Raw genomic sequence first — 22,170 nt, 5'->3', positions numbered from 1 at the left:
TTTTACTAATTATTAAACCTTTTTTAAGCATCTTAAATTACAGATTTGAAATATGAAACGTCATTTCCCTACCACACATTTAGAGCATGTGAAATTGAAAGATTTTACCCACCGCCTACTCACAATGCCGAAATCATTCCGCATTGTCTAACAATGATCAACGTTTATTATATCTTCGTGTTAACTTATTGTTTACTTTCTTTGTCAGTTGTTACATATATTTTACCACTCCAGGTAAACTATTTTTCAAAAATCCTCTATAACTGTTTATTTTACCTCCCCGAAACGACTATTGGTGTTGTCTTCCGCATACCTATGTATGATTGGTAGTCTGTATAGTTAGACACCGAATACGTCATAGACATACCTCTACAGTTACACTCCTTCTGTTTTTATATTATGTGTGATATGTACATCTGTTTAAGATATTAATATCTATGCGGCTTTTATCCCGAACACAGCAACCTTGTCAATCTATTTACTAATTCAATTTAACCGATAATATTTCACTTACAAAAATGTATTTTCAGTTTCTTAGACTGCCTTATATATAACAGTTCGGTTGTGTACGTGTAAATAGTCAATCTACCACATCAGCTATCCATCATCATTCCTTTATTCCCTCGAATTGGAAGAGTTACAAAGAATAGTAACATGTAAATACTCAAATAAAAAAATGTAAGAAAACTATTGTAATAAATTTGAATAGTAAGACATTCAGACAATTGAATGTAGCATGTACTTATTATGCATTTCAAGCAGTTACATATTGATAGTATATGGTAGTGATTTCGTTTGATTGCTTGCTTGTTTTCTTTTATTTATTTATTTTATTTTATTAATATATTTTTTTTTGCTTTTGATAATGGCACATGTGGATAGACAACCTACCAACTGCTCTCTACTAATAGACTTATCAATGGCCTAGTGAACGTAAGTACATTAATATCCAGTTAAGTACATGTTGTACCCGGTTAGACCTCCTCCTCCCTAGTGTGACAGCTTACACTACCCGTGACCCTTGACCTTTAGGCGTGGTGGCTTATTTTGGTTGAAATCAGATACATACATTCAAATATGTTGAGATTTAAATACACGGACACTTCCTTGTGTTTTTTCTTATATAGCACAGTCTGCAGATTTCTCGATAATATATTCTAATGGAAAAACTACTCGGGTCTGACGTGTTCTAGTTGACAAAGAGAAATGTGTCGATACAGTCTCTTACAGTCGATTGTTTAAACTATGAAGTCGGGGACAAATAAATTAAAATGTCCGAAATATGAATAGACACTTGAACGGTTGTATTTTATATATTAAGGTCAATAGTAAATAATTAGATTCGACTCGTGGGACGGTAACATATTGTAAAGCGATCCGGAACTTACTCCGGAATGCTAATTAACACCGGATTCCAAATAAGTAATTAACATGCAAATATTTCATTTATTTGATTTTAAACTTTGGATTACTTCTTAATTGGCAAACACAAGAAGAAGCAAGTGGAGTAGAAAGTATTGGTTAACCTCAATCATCTCTTTATTATCATTAGTATTCAATAATCGTTTTCTGAGGCAAATTCCTCAGTAGTTATGCTTCAGTGAGATAGCGCTTCATAAAGGACACAATTTCCACGATTACTAAGAGGCACACCAAAGTCTCCCGTAACATGTACGCATTTCAATCACACATGCAATACGCTGTATACACTGAAGGTCAGCCTTTAATGTAAAATGACCCTGACTGTTGATTTTATCATTAAAGAAATCAACAAACCGAACAAATTTATATTCAATGATGTATTTTCTTAGGAAAATTCTTCACTAGTTAACATTCTCCTCTCAAAGAAATTTTGTTTCCCTACTCTCTTCATTTGTAACTTTGGTATACTGCTGAAGCATAAAAAATACATTGAGTGGATTCACTTTTTAAAAGTTTGACTATTGTAATATCAGCTATTTTTTATATACGATGTGTAACATTACATTCCTGTAGGTGTCTAAGTGGACCTGGCTGACGACCAAATGTTTAATTAAGGTATTAATGACATATTATACATTATTTACCCTCGACACTTCTCAGACTTACTAAATTTACAGAGGCGATAAAACAGCTATATATACCTCTAATAAAGCTGTTGCTTTTTGGCAGCTAGTTGATATGATATGAAAATCCATACAGCAAAGTCATTAGAGCTAAAAGGTATATGTGAGATAAACTGAACTTTAATCTGAGGTGCAGACGTGTTAAAGACTAAAGGAAAACACGGCCATATGGATAGGTATACTACTACTGTATGTGGCTAGTCTCTGTGTAAGTAGTCCTTAAGCTTTAATCTTGAACGAAAAAGCATCATTAAAAGGTAAATATTTGAATATAATTCTTCATATGTCATAATTTCAAAACATAATAAAACTACTATTTATGTCTATTCGTTGTGCAAGTAGTCATTAGAATTTTTATTTCTGTTGAAACGAATTCATAAAGGGTAACAAATATTTGAATATATTTCTTTACTGGGGATAATTTTAGAAATCCAAATATTGGTAATGTCCCTTTCATGTCTATTGCTATATAAGTGACAACTTAAAAATCTTCTTGCAAGCTGTCCTTTAAATTCATTTCCTATTGAAACAAATTCATAAACGTTAACAAATATTTGAATATAAATCTTTAATGGTCATAATGTCATAAACCAAAATATTGGTATTGTCCATTTATGTTATTGATAATAATGTGTCAAGTGATACATAGCGATAAGTAGTCCTTTCACTGTATTTGTTCTTCGTGACGATATATATCCAGATAAGACTATATTTACAACGAGATATACGAGTTAAAATCGGGTCAAACATAACAATTGACCTAGATTACTACGATACCAAAATTCGAACTTAAACCAACATTATTTCGCGCGAATTTCCTCAAACGTTTACCTCCCATAATTGATATCAATACAACAATTATGATGAAAATTGTTTTGGTTCGGTTTTTTAAGTTTAACGTCCTATTAACAGCCAGGACCATTTAAGGACATACCAGGTTTGTTTGATGAAAGAGATATCGATTTAATAATTTAAAACATCTGCAAAAGGTTATCTTTGTGAACTATTATTTCGGAAAACTAAAATAAACCAACCGAATTGGCCTACAACCTGTTAGGGATATTCAGTTATAATGTTTATTTTTGCGTTTGCTTTGTTACGTTTTTGTCTTGTTATTTTAAGAAAATTCAACTTTTTGATTTTGTTCTGGTTATGAGGGGATAATGATAAATGAGCAGGTGTAAATTACGTAGTCTCGCGTCCCTGGGTTACATAAACTGTACGCGGAGTCAATTATTATTATCAATATGATAAATATGATATTGTTTACATAATAATTCTATCTTGTTTCATTTTCACACAGAGAGTTAGACAACAAGAAGACACAGTCTGACAAACAACCATAAAACAACATTTATCATACGAAATACCAAATGTCAAACCACTAGCTATCTTTGATGTATTTAAACTTCTTAAAACGTCGTTTTAAACACAGGTGGGAATTTAAACCAACTTTACTGTCAATACGAGATAAGATGAAGGTCGACGATCTACACATGTAATAAGAATGTTTTCAATAATTTTGGACACGAGGTCAACATTAAAGGTTCAATTGAAGGGTGGATACTTACCGTTTGTGAAATTATACTTCAACTTATAAGATACATATTTAAATGTTCGAAGGCTTCGTCAGTTTGTGATATTTATCATAAACACTATTTTCACATTACACACAAGGCCGTCTAGTAACTATTGATAGCCATGACCCTTTCACGTGAACAAAATATGAGCGCATTTACAACGATATCCTCACTTGTATCATAATGTAAACTGTATTTAAGAAGTATTTTAAGACCAATATCTAAAAATAATAGGTAAGAGATATGTGTATTTAACACTATAGCATTATTAGATATATTGTACCTCATAAGTTATAGTAATAAAGAAATTATCGATTGTCAGTAGAATGTGATCGGGCGGGGTGTGTTTCTCTGTGTCTTTGACGGTTGCTTCAGTAAGATAACACTATTAATTGGGCAATATAATTTAAGGAGACACAACACAAACATATCGCAGTCAACACAATAGACTTGCCAGAACTACACGCAATACAGTATAAATAAATTGACAATACAAGTTACAAATGTGCAATTGCCATCAGAAAAAATAATAAAGCATCGGATTTTTAGAATTGATCATTTAGAGTCGAGAAGTGCGTTGGAATGTGGAGAGAGAAAAATAAAATGGCTGCCTTACTGACACGACAAGGCAATGCCTCACAAAGAATTTTGGCACTTTTTTGTATTTTTATTCAATCTGAATTGCATGTTTTGAACTTCCATTGTCAGCTTTAAATGTTCAAATTTGTAAACAGGAAGTAAAGAAGAACCAATCGCCAGCCTCTACCTACCTCCCAGTCCAGTCCATTAATTACTGTTGTTTCACCGTTCACAAAGTGTATAACTATTGTTTATACCTAGACAATATAGGCACATCTAGTCTTTGTACATAAATGGGTCATGGGCTTCATCGAACTTCTAGAATCCCTCAAGTGATCGTTACAATAACAGTAGCCATGGAAATCTACCGCTAGTAAGGTTCAAGCCCAGTAACACTATCACTAATTTTCTCTTGTGTAAAAATTGATCGAAAGATTTAGAAGATTTTTATCACAGATTTATTGATCTAACGAAATAGTTATGGGGAAATTTCTTTTTGCAATGTAACTGACATAAGAAATTACAAAGTAAGGGACTTGTCACATGTATTGTTTTTCATGTTGACATGTCAATGAGGTGACCTCATCTGCCATAAGACTTGCCCTTGGACCTAAATATATTTTCCATTTCACACAAAGTGTTACCAGACTGAAAACGCTTCATTAATAGATTAATTACCAGATTATCGACTAATTACAGCAAAAAGTAATTAATTTAAGTCATTATGTTGAAGGAAATTAGTTCAGAGTCTATAATGACATTCTATAATAGCCATTATATATACCTAAAATACATCTAGATCGATCGTTGTACCATTCCTAATTCTGTAGTAAACATATTATCGAACCGCGATCCACGTCGCTACACTAGCATTATGTATACGGAGAAACGGATCCGTAAATAAAACTGTAGACAGTGCTAAAGTTGCCGTTTACCGCCACTTTGGCTCCACCTATTACAATATTTACGTCTAACCTTTCATCATTAGAACTCAGTTGGCGTAAACTTACGGAACTCATGGTATACAAAATGTATAAAGGACATGAACATCGACTCGGTCACCCAAATACCACTGTCGCCTGTCGGATAAAATGTCTTTAACCGTCTGCTTCGGATTAGTTTTAATCTGACAAAAACAACTCAATTAGTATTGGGGATTATTACATATCCGTGACGTATAGGGATGTTTAGGGTCGGAGTTAATCTGTTAGAGATTGTAATAGGTACATACATGTATAAATATTTTTGTACTTACCTAAATCTGATTGTTAAAGATTAAATGCGTATCATATAGAAGATGATTCTTAAGTTCACTTAATTAAACAAGTAGATATATATATAACAAGCTTTCACTCGTCCGTTAAAGTAAGCATGCCCTACCGGGGATTTGGACACTTAGTAAGGGTGTGGAGTCGGTTATTTAATGTCAGATATAATTAAAGAACACATTCTTGTTCCATGCTGTTCCTTGTCCAAAAATTCCATTTGCATTTGTATTTATTTTTACCAATGTGTACTTCGTACGGCACATACTACAATGCAACATTTGTTTTCACGATGAAACATACTACAATGCAACATTTGTTTTCACGATGAAACATTTCTCAATTTCAACGCACACCTCTAGGTATGGTAAGAGGAGAACCGACAGACTTTGTCAGCATAAGACAGATACATCTCGAAGTTCTGGTACCAAGCTCGATCTGACATCTTCCCACGCCGTATTTCGTGCCCATTTCATATCGTGTTGTACGATTAAACGTCGGGAGCGTCACTAATAGTACGTGTAGTTTAGTTTAGGTTTTATTTTACGTCATATTAACCGTGCTCAATTTTGGACCTTTATACAATACTAATTACCATGTTTTTCCCCAAACGATTGGTAATTAGCCTAACCATTGTAATACTAGAATCGCAATCCTCATAAACTATTGAAAATGATAATATTTATTAGCAGTTCAATTAATTTTATCTATACTCAAATTAGCCGTGACGAAATTTAAAGTGACGAAGCACGATACATGCTATTAATTATCAGTTCAACAAAAAAATTCGTGTTAAAATGGACATAAATTATGTTTTTATTATGTTTATCTTATGTAACTTACATATATAACGACAAATCTTTGGTGATAAATAACATTCGCAATCAGTTATCGCAGATTGAACATGTTTTCTAGAATGAAGAGATAATCTGGTCGATCTGACGGTATATTTAATTAATCGTATTTACCGATTTACAAATGTATCGTTAAATCTTGTAGTAACACACAAAGAGATCGCCGTAATAGACTAGTCGTTGCTCCAAACATCTCATCGATTCTGAAATTTAAATCACCCGAAATTAAATTGTCATTTGAGTCTCGCCACACCTATATGCTATAAGTCTGTGTAGGTGATGATCCGTCTAAGTTACACTAAAAATAACTTAAACCATCCGTATGTGTCAGTTGTTAATGAATATTTATTGTAGCGATTAAGTAAATGTCAACATACATATGTCACCCACTAATCCAATGCCGTAAATATGAAATCTAACGCGTGATACCAAAGATTCGAAAGACACTGAATATAGACCCCGACTTCTCGAAAACTCAGTTAGTTTGTTTCGAGAAATCGTGTCGAACTACAGGGTGTCCAGTGTCTTCTGTGGCATACATCAGTGATATAGGACTTGTTAGGAAATCCATTGTGACCGGATAGTTGTGTTTCTTGCTGACGGCATGCTTTAGTGAGATAACACTATGAAAAGAGTAACTGTTCCATACAAGAAGACACAACACTAATATAGCACAGTCTATCAAAATATACAGACATTCATACACGCAACGATTTGCACTCATAGGCCGTCCTTATCAAAGTGAAATAGTATGATAATAGAAGACGGTTTCCTAAGTTGTACTACCTCAATAATAAATGTTTTGAGTCAAAGCATTATAATACATGCACAAAGTATTTCTTGTAAAACCACAACACCAACAAAAACAATGTGACCAGATCGCATTTTCTTACGGTTTATTCATTGCCATGTTAAACAATAATAATACCACAACTGATAGACATTTTATCATGGTATTTGAAATCAACTTTCTAATAAATATTATTATAAGAATTTTAACACTTTTCTCATATCAAAACAAAGGATTGTAAAGTGCGATATGTATTGATGCGTTATAGGAAGGTCCACTTCCTTTAAGATTTCATCATGTTTTGGGTTTGGTAAAATGTGACAGTTAATAAACTATATGCATGTGGATGATCATTACAACATAGATAGTATTAGCTGGATGGTATATTGACATTCAACACCCATTAACATAAAATATGTTAATGCATGCATTAAAGTCCATGTATTCCATCCGGATATATTCTATATAACATTCGCACACCTCTTATCTATATTTGTCGTCTTGCGATCGAAAACTAACGCCCTAAAACTTACTTCTATCTACCATGACATCTTAATACCAAGTAAACAGTTTCCAAAGTGCATTCATCGGTTAAGTTTCGTTTAAATACCAATTTTCCATTACAGAAACGTGATATGTTTTAGTGATATCAATTGTAATTAATTCTTGTGTCGTTATTTGAAGTATTACATATGTCAATTTGGCTTGTTGAATTTGAAAGAAACCGTGGACGAATATTTTTCTTTCAATGGTTTATGTATATAAACGTAACCTTCGTCTAAAATAACATTCGTTAAAGCACAAAAAATAATAAAATTAAAACAAAATTAAAGTAATGTAAACTTCATCTGAAACAATATTACAGAAATGGAAATCAATTTTTTAGAACAGAAACTGAAACATAAAACCCGTGCTTTAGTAGATTTATGTTTTAGTATCATTCCGAAATCCGAGATTTCTGTATTATTTGTTCTGTAGTAGAATTGTCTAAGATGAAGGCAATCATAATCACCAAATGTACGCATTAACAAGAGACCTTTAACAATGTAAATTAGTAACAAATTGAGATTGCCTACCTGTACAGGTGTGAAGCGATAGATCCGGTCTAATACATGGGATGGTAGTCTCGGGTACATATACACCTGTTATAATGGTACGTAGGGTTTTTACCTGTGGTCACGTGAGCGATCTGAACAGGTATTGGCTCGTTATGATTTACATGTAAATAAAAACAACTGAAATCCTTGATTCCCGTTGGTGTTTCAGTACTGACGCACGTGTCTGGTAGTGACATGGGGAGTGTGAAAGTTCACTTCTCAACAAGTATGAATGTTTTACATTTTTGCTCAAAATTTAGTCCACTAAACCTGCTAATATTATTAAGCTTTATTGCTTAATATATCTAAGGAAAAACTAATAATATAGGCAGTTTTAGCGGACTACGCGAAAGTGTGTTGTCAAGTTTATATTTTATGGGAATACGTATGACAGAATATAAGAATGTCCATTTATTGCTCTGTACGAAATTTACTTGTTATTTTTTCCTACTTTTATTTTCGCAAGATATTCAATTGCGAACTGAAAAGAATATCAATTATGTTGAACAAATTCTCGTTTCTGGTTGTGAAGATTCTGTATAATTTGTTTGCCGCGATATTTCTTGTAAGTCAGTATAATTGTACATTATTGTTTACGAAATTTTGTTGTGAAACGGTTGCTATATAATTTATTTTTGGCAAGATTTTTTGACAAGAAACCTGTCCGGATTTACACTGTAACTGTTTGGTGCAAAAAAGATGAGATGCGAAATCCAATTGGGAGCAGGATTTAATGTACATTGATGTACGAGTACCATGTCATTATGCGAAAATGTGCCTGTGATAGATTTGCTTGCTAAGTATGATTTTTTTTGCAATTACCACTCTTTTTTTTAAATGATATGATGAGATATGAAAGCAAGACATTTTTTTTCAATGAAAAAATATTTTTGAAAAAATGAAATCCATTTTTATAACAACAAACTTGTTAACCGTGGTTTACAAAATAGCTAAATATTGCTGATTTTAGACTAATTCGTTTATACTTGCTTTGAGACCGTCTCAGCCAATGTCACAACTTGCTACTACCGGTTTTGGATGCTTGGGATATGGTTGGTTTAAAAGTGTTAAGAAGGCCATGGGACGAGGACATTCAACTGAAATTAATGTGTCGTCCCGTGTTTACGAATCCTGATAGAATCAATACAACCTGTTCTACAAAAAACCATTTATTAAAGTCTCAGCTGTAGCCTGGCAGTGTTTGTTTGTTACTGATAGATACAAATTATCCTTTATATCCAGTGTCTTCCCTGATTTAGTAAAAGTCACACCTTATAAAGCTTTTGTACCGTTAATGTCGACGTATAGTCCCATTTCTTACATGTTTTTATTGATTCCCTGGTCGTATCCGGTTTGTCCCGATGTATCTGCATATTTATAGATGTGAAAAATTGTATTCGCATTAGGGTAAGGGTATTAACATATATCGTTAACATGTCTGCAGGCCCTGACCTGGTACCAAGGATAACCACTTAAGGGTGTATGTCATGGTACATATATTATATATGCCTTCTTAAACAGAGAGTTCCGCTAATATTCCTATTTACATGTATAATATTAATGGTTATTGATAAGGATTTGTGGCAGTATAATATGATAATGTAGGCGGTAGGGTTTCTTGATCGATGTCTTCAGACAGTATGATTCATTGAGATAACACTATGTTGGAAGCAAAAGTTCCACTAGCGCAAGAAGACACAATACTAAAACAATACCGTCTTCGAGAACATATGCTCATTCATCAACAACATACGTAGTAGCAGTTGACGAGGTGTAAGGATTTCAAAAACAAAACATTAACATGCTCAAGGAGTGTTTCAAGAAAAAAAATCCCCTAGTTTCAAATCAAGTGTTAATTATTTTAACAGACATCACATAGGAAAATCCTCAATATGTTTGGCGTTAATCAACTATTGAAGAAAAATTTCCAGAGGAAATAAAGTACGGTTAGAACACTCCATCTACTCTTACTAGCAAGGATGTGTCTATCCATGATATAAAGTGTGAACAGTTTGGGGTAATAATTGAATGAAATCATATTTTTGATATACCATACCTTATTAAAAATAGAAGAAAGCGGCCTCTTTGCAATAACAAAAACTAGTCACGAGTTTTATTGCATTACAAAAATAACGCTATGACAATGACCCCGGGGTCGGTCATTAATTACATGTGCATTGTCCAGCACGTGACACGCGAAGGTGCGTGATACTCATTAACATTTCAGTAATTAATCATGCAATGTAAAACCTTGAAAATAACCACAACAAATTATCCGTCTGTGTCAGGGTATTCTATACTTACCTTCCCCGTCGATCTGTATCTCAGCTGATAAATGTATTCTGATTGTTACGCATTACTCCTAATATAATGTACAACGGCCCGATTTTACTATTGCGTAGAATAATGTTTAGGTATTACAAAAGAATATATTCTTTGGATATGTTAGCAGCAGTAAACGATTGTTTGAAACCATATTTTCATCTCCATACAACCACTTATACATATATATAAACAAGTTGGTTGATTTAACATCCTGTTAACAGCTCAGGTCATTTTTATCGGGAGGCTACGGTATCATACATGTTGTATCTCCTCCATAATAAATTTTCAGGAGTTAGACCATACCAATTTTATAGTGATGTATCACTGAAGCATGTCGTCAAAGACATCAAACAGCACACCCTGCACAGACGACGAGCAACCAGTCGTCCAACTCCCTTACTGAGAACTTAAGAGGAACAGACTCCTCTATCTGCCTCTATGTAATTGTATAGAAAATGTACGTCGCAGACAGATAAAATTTATTTCATATCAATTGCTATTATAGAAACAGTTCAAATAAACTCAATGTTATCTACGGCACTTTTGTCACTCTCGTTAGTTTTTAACAATTACTTCTTAAAGTCCATATGCCTAGTTAAGAGAAAGAAAATACCGAAGAATGCAAAGCGTGCAGTGATGTGGTTATATCAACATTTCAAAATGGCAAATTTAATCTATCAATTACGTAGATTTGTTTCTGATTGTTGGTTCCACCTTTCTGTAAATGACATTTAAAAGACCTTTACAATTACATATCTAATGACAGTCATTTACATGTGATTTTCGGTGCAATTTAGTTTGAACGTAATGGATCAACATTTCGTATTTTGTAAGTTGAACTACAAACCAAATCATCCCTGATGATGATAGATGAAAAAGAAATGGTGACAGCTGATCTATATATTAGAAGACGTGACGCCGAGCTCTGGATTCAACAAAGGGTCGATAACTGATGTTTTTCATGAAATGTATTTTTTATGTTATATTCTTAGTCTATAGCTTATAGCTTTGGATACATTGAATATTCTTTCTTTTACCTTTTATTGTAAACAAATACAGATACATAAATGACAAAAACAAATAACACAAATACTGTAGACAAATAAATAAACAGATAAATAAACATAAATACAATTCAGTAAACATTGTTTACTTGCATGAATATTATATATATTTCACATAGAATAGGAAATTCGCCAAAGACGTTAATTGCTTTCTGTCTTAATCACTGTTTGACAGCAGTCATTGAAATAGTTTGTATTTATCAAATTGATTGACAAATAAAAAGGACATTTTTAAACGGGTACAGTCAACCCTGTCTATAAAGATCACCTAAAGGAAAAGAAACCAAAAAGGTCATTATTTATATTATATCTGACTTTCTTTTTATTCTATACGGTTACTCTCCGTAACTAGCTATGTCTAAGTTGAGTTTTTATCGCGTAGATGAATATGGAAGAGAAAACATACACGTTTATTTAAGTTATTTAGGATTTATTGGATTTTAATATAATGGTTATTAAAATTTAACGATTCTATTAAATACCGGATAGCTGAATCCGGCTGGGATTGCGTTATTGTACCTCACGGGCCGCCTATCAATATATTGATTTCTCTTTTTAATCCACTAGAGAGAGAGACAGAATTATTGACAATGTTTACAGAAATTATTTTTTTTTAAATTATTTATCAGAAATTGTTTACCTAACGCGTAATGTTATTGTGTGGTGTCGGATTAACTTTATGCTTAAATTACTTTATGTAATCATAAACGTTAATTTTAGATGAAATCAATTGTGTTGGATGAGTGTTGTTTAAACACATATCAGGCGATTTATTGTTGAGTAGAACGTCACTAGGTGATAACGAAATTGGTCGAGGAACACAGTGTGCGCATCCTGGCCATATCCCTTCTTCCACTTACACAATGCGTGAGGATACACAAAGAATTTTGTATTATATTTCTATAACATATATGAATTTTCAAATCAATCCTTATAGCTCAATCTACTTTAGGTAATCTCTTCAAAATTCCAAATTCATTGATGGACTCTTTTTTCTGTTAAATCCTTACGCCATTGTGCCAGCCAATCAGAAGCGACGTTACAAACAGCGACGTCATTTTTTCCTTTATGGGCTGATGAAGAGAAATTATTAAGCTAATAAAACCGCTTGTTATAAGCAAGATTAATTTATAAATGACGTAAATTGTAACAGATACGATTTATAAATCATTCGTATCGTTTGATGTTATATGAAAACATCAAACATTCTTGATACCTATAAAATACCGAAAGCATTGTCGCATATAAATACTGGCCACACTTATTTTGAAAAGATCTCGAATTATCAAGGTTCGACAACTCTGGACAAAGAAAATCACCAGATTTGTCAATCATGCTGTGAATAATTAGCGAATCAAGTGTGTGTGGAGTTTTCTTCCAGTCCAAGTCATCTCGTGAATGGGATTATACGTGATCTAAAAACGTATAACTGAGTTACCTACCGGACTAGGCGTTGTGTGTATGTATCATAGAAGATCAAGTTAAAGGGACGATTTGTGTAAATCGACATCAAAACCGCCCTCACATAGCACGGAGAATTTAAAGGGGCGATTTTGAACGATCGATGTTGGTTTAATGCTTCCTATGACTTTTTATAATTAACATATTCAGCACTTTTGCAATTTGTAAAAGGAGAGTTTAGAATTAGCTGTCACAGCCTAAGAACTGGATTGTGTGGCCGTAAATTGAATTTAAACGGTATATCATACGTACGTATGCTACATCGACTGAAGTTAAACTAAATGGTAAAAGTTAACTAATCAAGCAGGAGTCGATGACGTGAGTAAAGAGGAGTCCCGTATAGGGAAGCACATACATTTGTAGCTATATATTAGTGACCAATACTTTTATTTATGAACAAAGAAACCCAAATGCATGTTCAAAATCATCACAATTATTTGGGAATAAATGATAAAAGTGTTTTGGTTTTCTTGTGTTGATATATATGAAAATAGTGATCACTGTTAATTTGTTCTACGTTAAGGTCCCATTGTTCCGTGTGTTCTGCAACTCGTCATTAACAGCCTCGAGATGGCAGGATAAACCACTAGTACATAGTACATAATAACCTAGTACATGAATTTGAAGTGGGGACATGGTGAAACAGATCATACTTATAGAATCACACTGCACAGTGTCAATGTAGATTATATGCTTACCATTTTACTTTAACTCTAGGCCCAAACAACATAATGATATTGCAATTCTGAGTAGCATTGAAAACATTCCGCATCCTATATTTGAAGTACATTTTAAGTACATTTTTGTATTTTGGATTAAGAGAGGGGTTTGGTACAGAATCAATTGCTCCATAAACCATGAAGTGATGTTGCTATTGAGGATGTTATATACAACCCCTTCGATCTATCCACCCCTAGACTATGTCATAGTGAAAATAGATGAGATAAAAATAACAATATCCGGGTTTTTCGTCATCGTAGTTCCTCAATATCAACAAAATATATTTCAGATTCAAGAACTCTTTTGGCTAAAATTAAATTGAATGGAGTGTTCGTATGACACCTGAACTTTACAAGTGGCACCACAGATCAAACAAATAGAGGGGCTGACAAATGGCGAGAGAGACCATCAAACATTCATAAACTACTTGTTATAAACTGTTCTTACTAAGTGCAGCAAATTACCGGGTTTCAGAGAGACCATTCAGGCTCTATAAGAGTTAAACCAAAGTCTAAAAAAAATACAGAGTTCTTAAAGAATAATGTATAAATGGTCATACGAATGTTCAATGTTTTGCATTGATATTTTCTTGGAGTGGATATAATAAAAGATAGTAACCGCTGGAATATTGCGGATGGTCAATCGACTGACTCAGAGTGTTAAGGAAGTTATCAAAAATATCGGAGTGCAAACTAATCAATGTTAAAAAGAGGGATTTTGTGGTAGTGCCAAAATAATGTTGTTTCAATGGGTGAAGGCCAATATTATTTTACTATTATACGAACTTTTCTTGATTACGTTACACATTGATGTTGTAGTGTCCCTTACCATTACACGATTCCTAGTTTTCTACTGGATCTGACTCCATACAGACATTCCTACAGATAACTATCTCAATAATAATGTCATACAAGTGGTTTTGTTTTAAATTAAATCTTAAATCTGATGTTAACTTAGGCTCTACTGTTAAACCAGTGACTGATTACATAACATACGTACTACGGACATATTGTTAACACAGGTGGCACGACTTCAGTGAAATACATTGGACTTGGCAGGGGTTATATATCGGTGACACAGTAAATGATTAACAGTTCACTATGATATATTATGTGATATATATAAGTAATGTATATAAGAAATAACATCAATGGTTGTACTCCAGATAACACTGGATTCTTATAAACGTATGTCTGTAGGATACGAATTACCTGAGGTAGTAAATATTGGGTAAAAGAGTTTTTTCTCCAGTTCTTCAGTTTTATTATGACGTGATCTAGGGGCGGATATAACGACAGTGACATTAGTCCCTTGAGTATCGATGATGTGTATAACGACAATATCGAGGATGTGGATACAATGGCAATGATAGAAATCCCTGGGATATCGCGGATGACTTGATCCCATATAACACATAAAGCTTTGAAAACGCGAAAGTTTAAATGTTATGAATCATTGGTAACATTGATGGCATTGACGTATGATGAAAACTTACAAAATAACATAAAAAAGAAAAGTGTTCAACATAGAAAAGAGGTATAAAAACTTAATTAACCTACCTTCCAATGTAGATAGCGATTGAGGTGGTGATCGTGTCTCCGCCGATTTGTAATTTTGAAAATATCGTCACAAGTTATAACCGATTGAGAAGTCTCAGACGGGTCCGATCACTGCCAAGTTCCAGATGGGCGCATTCGAGTGACTACAAACAGTTGATCTACGCCGATAAGATCAGAGTCGATAACAACAGTCGTATTCGCCAGTTAATGTATAACATTCATGCCTGTTACCAGTTCTATAATGTAAAAAATCACCACGAGGGTCCTCAAAAACTTCCTTTGTCAGAGGTTTAGATGTATGTGACGTCACACTAATGCCATTCTCACGACCCGATAACGGGACAGATGACAGGAGCGATGTCACGGGCGGTAACGATGAACAGACGATGGTGATATATTAAAACATTATCCATAGATATGAAAAAAACTACATGATGGAAATGTTCCTACTTTAAAAAAGAAACTCAGAGATACGACTGATGACATGGCATCACTGTGATTGACATTGATCGAATTCACAACAAGAGTAACTGTCCTTCAAAGCAAGCAATTCGTCAGGTAGATATTCAAAACCTAGTATAGAACTTGCGTCATCATGACTTCCAATTCCATCCTAAGGATCTCCAGATCTGAAATTAGTCTGTCATTTCTGTTAATAGTTACTGTATTATGTCTGTGCAGCAGAAGTCAGGTATTGCTGTTACTGTCGATATATTCACCTAGATACTTCAACATTTACTATCATTGTCATGTTATCCAAAACCGGACTGTCATAGTAAAATTGAAGGCATTTCAGGAAAAACAAATGGCCAATTACAGGCAACAGGGAGCGACGCAAACTTCAGAAACCATAGTGACTTTATTTGATTCTTTTGATGTACATCAAAGAACCAAATTACTTGTCTACTCCGTTGTCGGAAAGCCTTAAACTTTGCTACAACATAGTGCAGGGATGGATATAACGACAGTAAGATTAACCCCTGGAATAGCGAGGACGACATGCTACATTTCGGACAATCTAAAAATGATGTCCACTTTTGGATATAGAGAGAAGTTGCAAAGATGCAATGTGTTATGGGCTGCTATGACATAATTCAACTCATCATTGATACACATATTTTGGTCAGTCTCTTGTTATGTCAGATGGGTCGCCATTTTCTACCATGTCCTACCGGAGTTTCAAATCAGACGTAACCATGGGCGTCCGCTTCTTGATATGGCGGGAGATGAGTTGCCCTTTTCCCCGTAAAATTCCATCACATGTAACTTCACATCCTAAAGGATGCATAATCCTTAAGAATGCATATCTGTTTCTCGTCAAATTGTCCAGTACTTGGCAGAAAACCAGCTTTCCATTGTCGCTGTTACATCCCCCTTATACTTTGTAGATGATTTTGCCCCTTGGACCAAGTCTTCATTTCCAATCCTCCGTCTGCTCAGATACATGTAATCGCGACTTCAAAACTGTCGAAAAAAATAATGAAGAATTTTAAATTTAAATATTCCATATCATATTGAGATCTTACATTACGAAGTGGCACATTGCGCGTTTAGAACATATAGTATTCCCTTCCCTTGCTTGGTGCTTTCAAGATGTGGACAAGTTCATGTGTTTATGTAAATCTTTGGCCAGGCACTGTGGTTAAAACGGTTGTGGACGAATATGTCCCAAATACATGATCAAAGTGAGCTGAGCTGTTGTCTATCCCCCACGAGGACACATCAGTTTACCTCAGTAAAATCAGTGATTGCCTGAGATGGCTACTCAGTGGATTCCGATACCATGTGTATGTCGGCCAACTTGGCGATCGTTTTGCTTGTGTTACCGATTTCCGTGAAAGACATATTGCTTAAATATGTAATAAGTTTGCTACCGTCGTGGTCATTTGGTGTTTTCCAGACAAAGAAAAAAGTTTTCTCCCTCACCCACAAACTCTAGTTTTCCTCATTGATCGAAGCTTGACCCTACCTTTTCCCTCAGCAATCTCTGATTCTTTAATGTCCCATCTGGCAACGGCTCATGGCTCATTAACAAAAACAGCAAGCACTATATACAAATTGTGTACTTCCAACATCCGCGACTTCATCCAAAATACAGTTAAAGTGAAACTTAAACATGCCGCTATTTTCAGATTGCTCAGCATGATTAGCCCTCACACCATCGTTACCTTAAATTCTTTACTATATTGCAGTGTGTCTCTGGTTCTTGAACTTGAAAAGAAATTTCGCTTTCGCCAAGAGGGAAATGACAATCTCGACACCGCATTGTGAGTATGGTACATTTTATTTAGATGATCATATTTATGATATGCATATCTTGACAGAGGTCCTTCACACGTCTACAGTACTAGCACCCCATATTTACAAAATAACAAATTGCAAAAGTCCTCAGAAAAAGCAATTATCAAATTAGTGTACATTTCCCCGCCATTGAAAACGTAATCAAGCTAGCAGAGCGAAACTAATATAAAATTCGGAGATTGTGAGTTCTCTTAAGTGTAGTGTTTTCTATATGAAACATTGAAAACATAAACTATATTTAGTACCTAAATCTTAAGACCCCTTCGTCGTTAAAATCATAATGCATGAAGTAACCTAATCATCCCCTGTATCTTGTCTTTCGGAAAGTAAAGCATACACACATTCACCTCATATTAGATTATACATGAAAATTATTGATATTATTTTCTTTTTGGAGTTTCAGTGGTCTCCTGTTCTTATATATTTTTATATTTTATCGCATGATAACATTTAACAATATATAAAACATCTATTTTGGATTAGGAAAAAAATTGACTACTTAACTAAGATCGTCTCGCTCTACTTAATCATTACATTTTCCATGACGTATAAAACAATTGCATCACACGTGTCCTACTGTGTGGATATTCCTTGGTTAGTTGCTATGGTAACAGGTTAATCTGTGATCACGTACGTATATATATACACACATCAATAATTTACATTATCTTAATCAAACTTAAGGCAAGGTTAAAATTGATCAAAACTACCACTTTTGCATTAATTAACAAACGCCCAACGACTGTGTGATTGACTAGAAAATCGATAATCAAAATTAATTAATTAAAATAGGTGAATGTTAAATTAAATCTTGATTAAAAAGCAAGATTAATAGCTCAAACTTTTCTATGTCCGACATCTTTTTTAACATGCATTTAAAACACAATTACAAATCAGATTGTTTTTCTTTGTTTAAAACAAGTATTTTGATTCAACTGTACATTGCCGATAAAAGTTTCAAAGTAACAAAAATTCATAATCTATATGTGTATGCTGTATGTGACATTCTCTCTGTTCCTCACAATGGCAGATATCAAAAAAGTTCCGTTATTTATAAGTCATGCATATTAGTGAAAACGACATGGACCCAGTTTTAAAGATCATTAATTAATTAGCTTCATCAGTGTATGATGATTTTACTTATTTTTCATTTGCAGCGAAACCTCAGAGTATATCTTTATCAAAATAAGACGATATATGAAAAGAGCCTATAAAGTTGAATTAAGAAATTTATCATTACATATACTCTTCAACAGTTTTATCTCACGTTTTCGTTAAACTATGATTAGGTAATCGTTGTTTAAATCGGGTCTATGTCATCAAATGACGTAATCATGCATGCTTGCTCACAAAGGACGATAACTCTGCCTAACCGAGTAACCGATAGACGTAATGTGATAGTGGTAGTTGTGAACACGTATGGTCAACAGTTGTATCAGCTTTATAATTTCACCAAAGCTATAGTCAAATGCTTAACGACAAATAGTTATTTCTAATAAATAGTTTGTATTATAATAATCTCTCCATCTTTACACTATACAAATATTATATTGCGTTATACATACATGTATTTCTATACACACAATGGTCAACCATATAAACAGTGACAGTTTCACAATGTGAAACTAACAAAGCCCGCTGCTCATATAAAACGAATTACAATATTTGTGTTCATCTAGTTACAATCCTTACAGAGCCTTATTTATAGCTGATATTTTATTTTTAATCAATTTCATCGCTTTCCTGGGTTATCAAATGTCATGTATATTGTCCCTTTACCAGCTCTGAATGCAATCATCAGTTGCTAGGCATATGATACAGAAAATATTTCAAATGTAATGTAATTTTAGCATGAAAAAAGTTTATCAGCGTTTACAAATGTCACGTTATAATTGAACACACAGCCCAATCCCATTCTCTACAGCATGCTACTAATTGTTAAGTGACTATTTCCACCTGTCTATATACAAAAGAAAGGTGACCTGTATAACAACACGTACTTTAATAGGTCAGTATACCTTAATGGACCTTTTTATCACAAGGTACATTGACATCAGTCCAATCACTGATAAAAATTTACCTGAAGGGTCCAGAAAATGTCCATCCAATCAAACCTGAAGCTAAATGCCTTCGCATTAAAATCTTCAGCGAATCAGGTTTGAAGAAAATAACTGCTAGAGAAAAATCAGCCAACAAAATCATAACTTCAAGCCGAGGTAAACCAGTCAAGGCAACAATATTAGTCTCAGAAAAGAGATGATTATGGCCAAGGTAAAAATATCCGCCAATCAAAATAAGCGTAACAAAATAAGCGAAGAAAATGGATGCCTAAACAAAACATCTTTTAATCAAAACAAGTTGCCTGACTTGAAACAGTACTTATAATGATCACAGAATTTAAAGATTTCCAAGAAACCCACAGTTTATAGACAGTAAATTAACAAATATAATTATATCATTATTGATTGATTTATAAAATTAATCAAGTTAGTAGTTTTACAGCATTGTACCATGTGAATTATTTTTAAACTTTAGATATATCGAATAGGAAGCTCAACTAAGAAACAATATAATCAATGCTGTAACAAACGTCTGCGAAGTGTGAAATATTAATCAATGAATGCAAAAATAACACTGATATATGTTAATGATAGAACACGCCAGCTAACGTACATATACACACATATACAGGTCTATACTAGGATTACCTCTGTCCTGAACTTCTTTTTCAATAATTCTCCATCAAACTTAGGACAAAGGATTACAGACATATATGTAAATAAAAAATACGATCAACATATAATAAAAGAGAACTAAAATTGAAACTACTAGTAAGAACTTTCCAGCATATCATTAAACAAAACGAGTATTAATAATATTGAATCTAAAATTCCAATAAGAACATAATGACATAGGGATTTAACACATTTTACCAAACACCAGTCTATATTATTTTAGTGTTATAGAGTATAATAAGGGCTGCTAGTTGGGAATAGTGACAATTCCCTGTGACTAAGACCAGATTCTTATATAGCCATGTAACAGATCATTGGGGGTTATTAGGAGTTCTGAACGCCAACCAAAATTGTAAGAGATTCAAGCTTTAAGAGTACACCATGTTGGTTCTATTTACATTTTATATATTAGGTATCAATTAATAATTAATCAATTAACGCTGATTAGCATTAAGTTACAATGATGTATACTGTTATTGTGACTTAATTGAATTTATCAACCTTTCAGTGAAATTAAATGTTTGATGTATTACGTAGCTGTAATTTATTGTATGAAAAATGTGGGAAAGGAAAGCATTAAATCAGCAAAATAAAATTTGATCATTATAGACCACAGGGAACTAAAATACTGTAATAACTTGACAAAAATAGTGAAAAAAATGACAATCCATCAGATTCTATAAATTATATACGAGGCCTTAGCAGACACTGATCACTTACATTCAACACACGTTCCACTTATTTATGTAACATTTATTGCTTTACAACAGCAGATAAAAGGTCAAAAGGTCAATTTTGGAGTAAATATCTATCAATAGCAATGAAAAAAAATGGCAAACCACATTGTTATAATTCTCTCACTTCTTAACACTTTGGTAGTTTTTATCTGACCTATCCCCCCTCCAATTTTTTTTTCTTTATGAAATAATGCTACAGCAGTTAAGTTATCAGGTTTATTTTTAACAAAAACAGCTAAACTCTTAAGAGAATTTTATTAACAAGATACTGTCTTTCCACTATTGAATAGTTTCCTTATAAGCGTAAGACGGAATAAATACTAACAGAACTACTAGTTGTTAAAACTTAAAATCTTACATCAATGTACACAATCTACAGGAAGACGGATCATTTAGATCAAGCAGCCTGTGTAAATCTGGCCCATCAAGGGTAACACATTGTTTTAGATAAGAATGCTTCATAAGTTACTTTTTCATAACCATCTTGTTTACCGTATATTTACAATGGTTGAAATTCATTTGCATCAAATAAAACGAAAATCTAGACTAAAACAGATAAAACAATTTTGTGGTAAAAAATTCACATATGTCTCATTTTCAATGACCTCTTTTAAGGTTTTGAAAGTTTCATAACCTGGCATTATACCAACAGCTGATTATCGGTACATGCATTGTTGTTTTATGTTTGAATTTTAGAACAAAGAATTGGATAACATAACAATAGATAGAACTATCCATATCATATGTGCAATTTATTTCTCTTATTCGCATCTCATGTCAGGCCTTGATTCATACTCATTCATATGCAGTAAATTTGGACTCGTAAACTGAAGATAATAAAACAAAAAGTGACATTTTTTTCTAAACTGGACATACTAAAACAAAGACATTTTTTCGAAGCATGAAAAACCTGATATCGCTATGAAAATTTAATAAAGTAATTCCTACTCACTCTTCTTGCATGAAAATAACACATAAAATGTGACATAATGCATACG

General features: G+C 33.4%; 1 protein-coding gene across 2 annotated transcripts in view; it reads right to left on the bottom strand.

The window, feature by feature from the left end:
* Positions 1-15,558, bottom strand: part of LOC138308836 (uncharacterized) — a 29,059-nt gene extending 13,501 nt beyond the window's left edge. Inside the window, exon 1 of one of the 2 annotated variants that reach the window (XM_069249860.1) lies at positions 15,400-15,558. Coding sequence is in view for 1 of the 2 variants with exons in the window: in XM_069249859.1 (XP_069105960.1) it covers positions 8,250-8,309 (60 nt within the window). In the remaining variant the exon portion in view is untranslated. Of the gene's footprint in view, positions 1-8,249; positions 8,344-15,399 lie in introns of those variants that run through there. The other variant, XM_069249859.1, reaches the window with a different exon arrangement.
* Between the last annotated feature and the right edge of the window lie 6,612 nt (positions 15,559-22,170).

This window comes from Argopecten irradians, chromosome 15 (genome assembly GCF_041381155.1).
Source record: "Argopecten irradians isolate NY chromosome 15, Ai_NY, whole genome shotgun sequence".
NCBI lineage: Eukaryota > Metazoa > Mollusca > Bivalvia > Pectinida > Pectinidae > Argopecten > Argopecten irradians.
The sequence above is the reverse complement of the archived record's forward strand: the minus strand, read 5'-3'. Positions and strand labels throughout refer to the sequence as shown.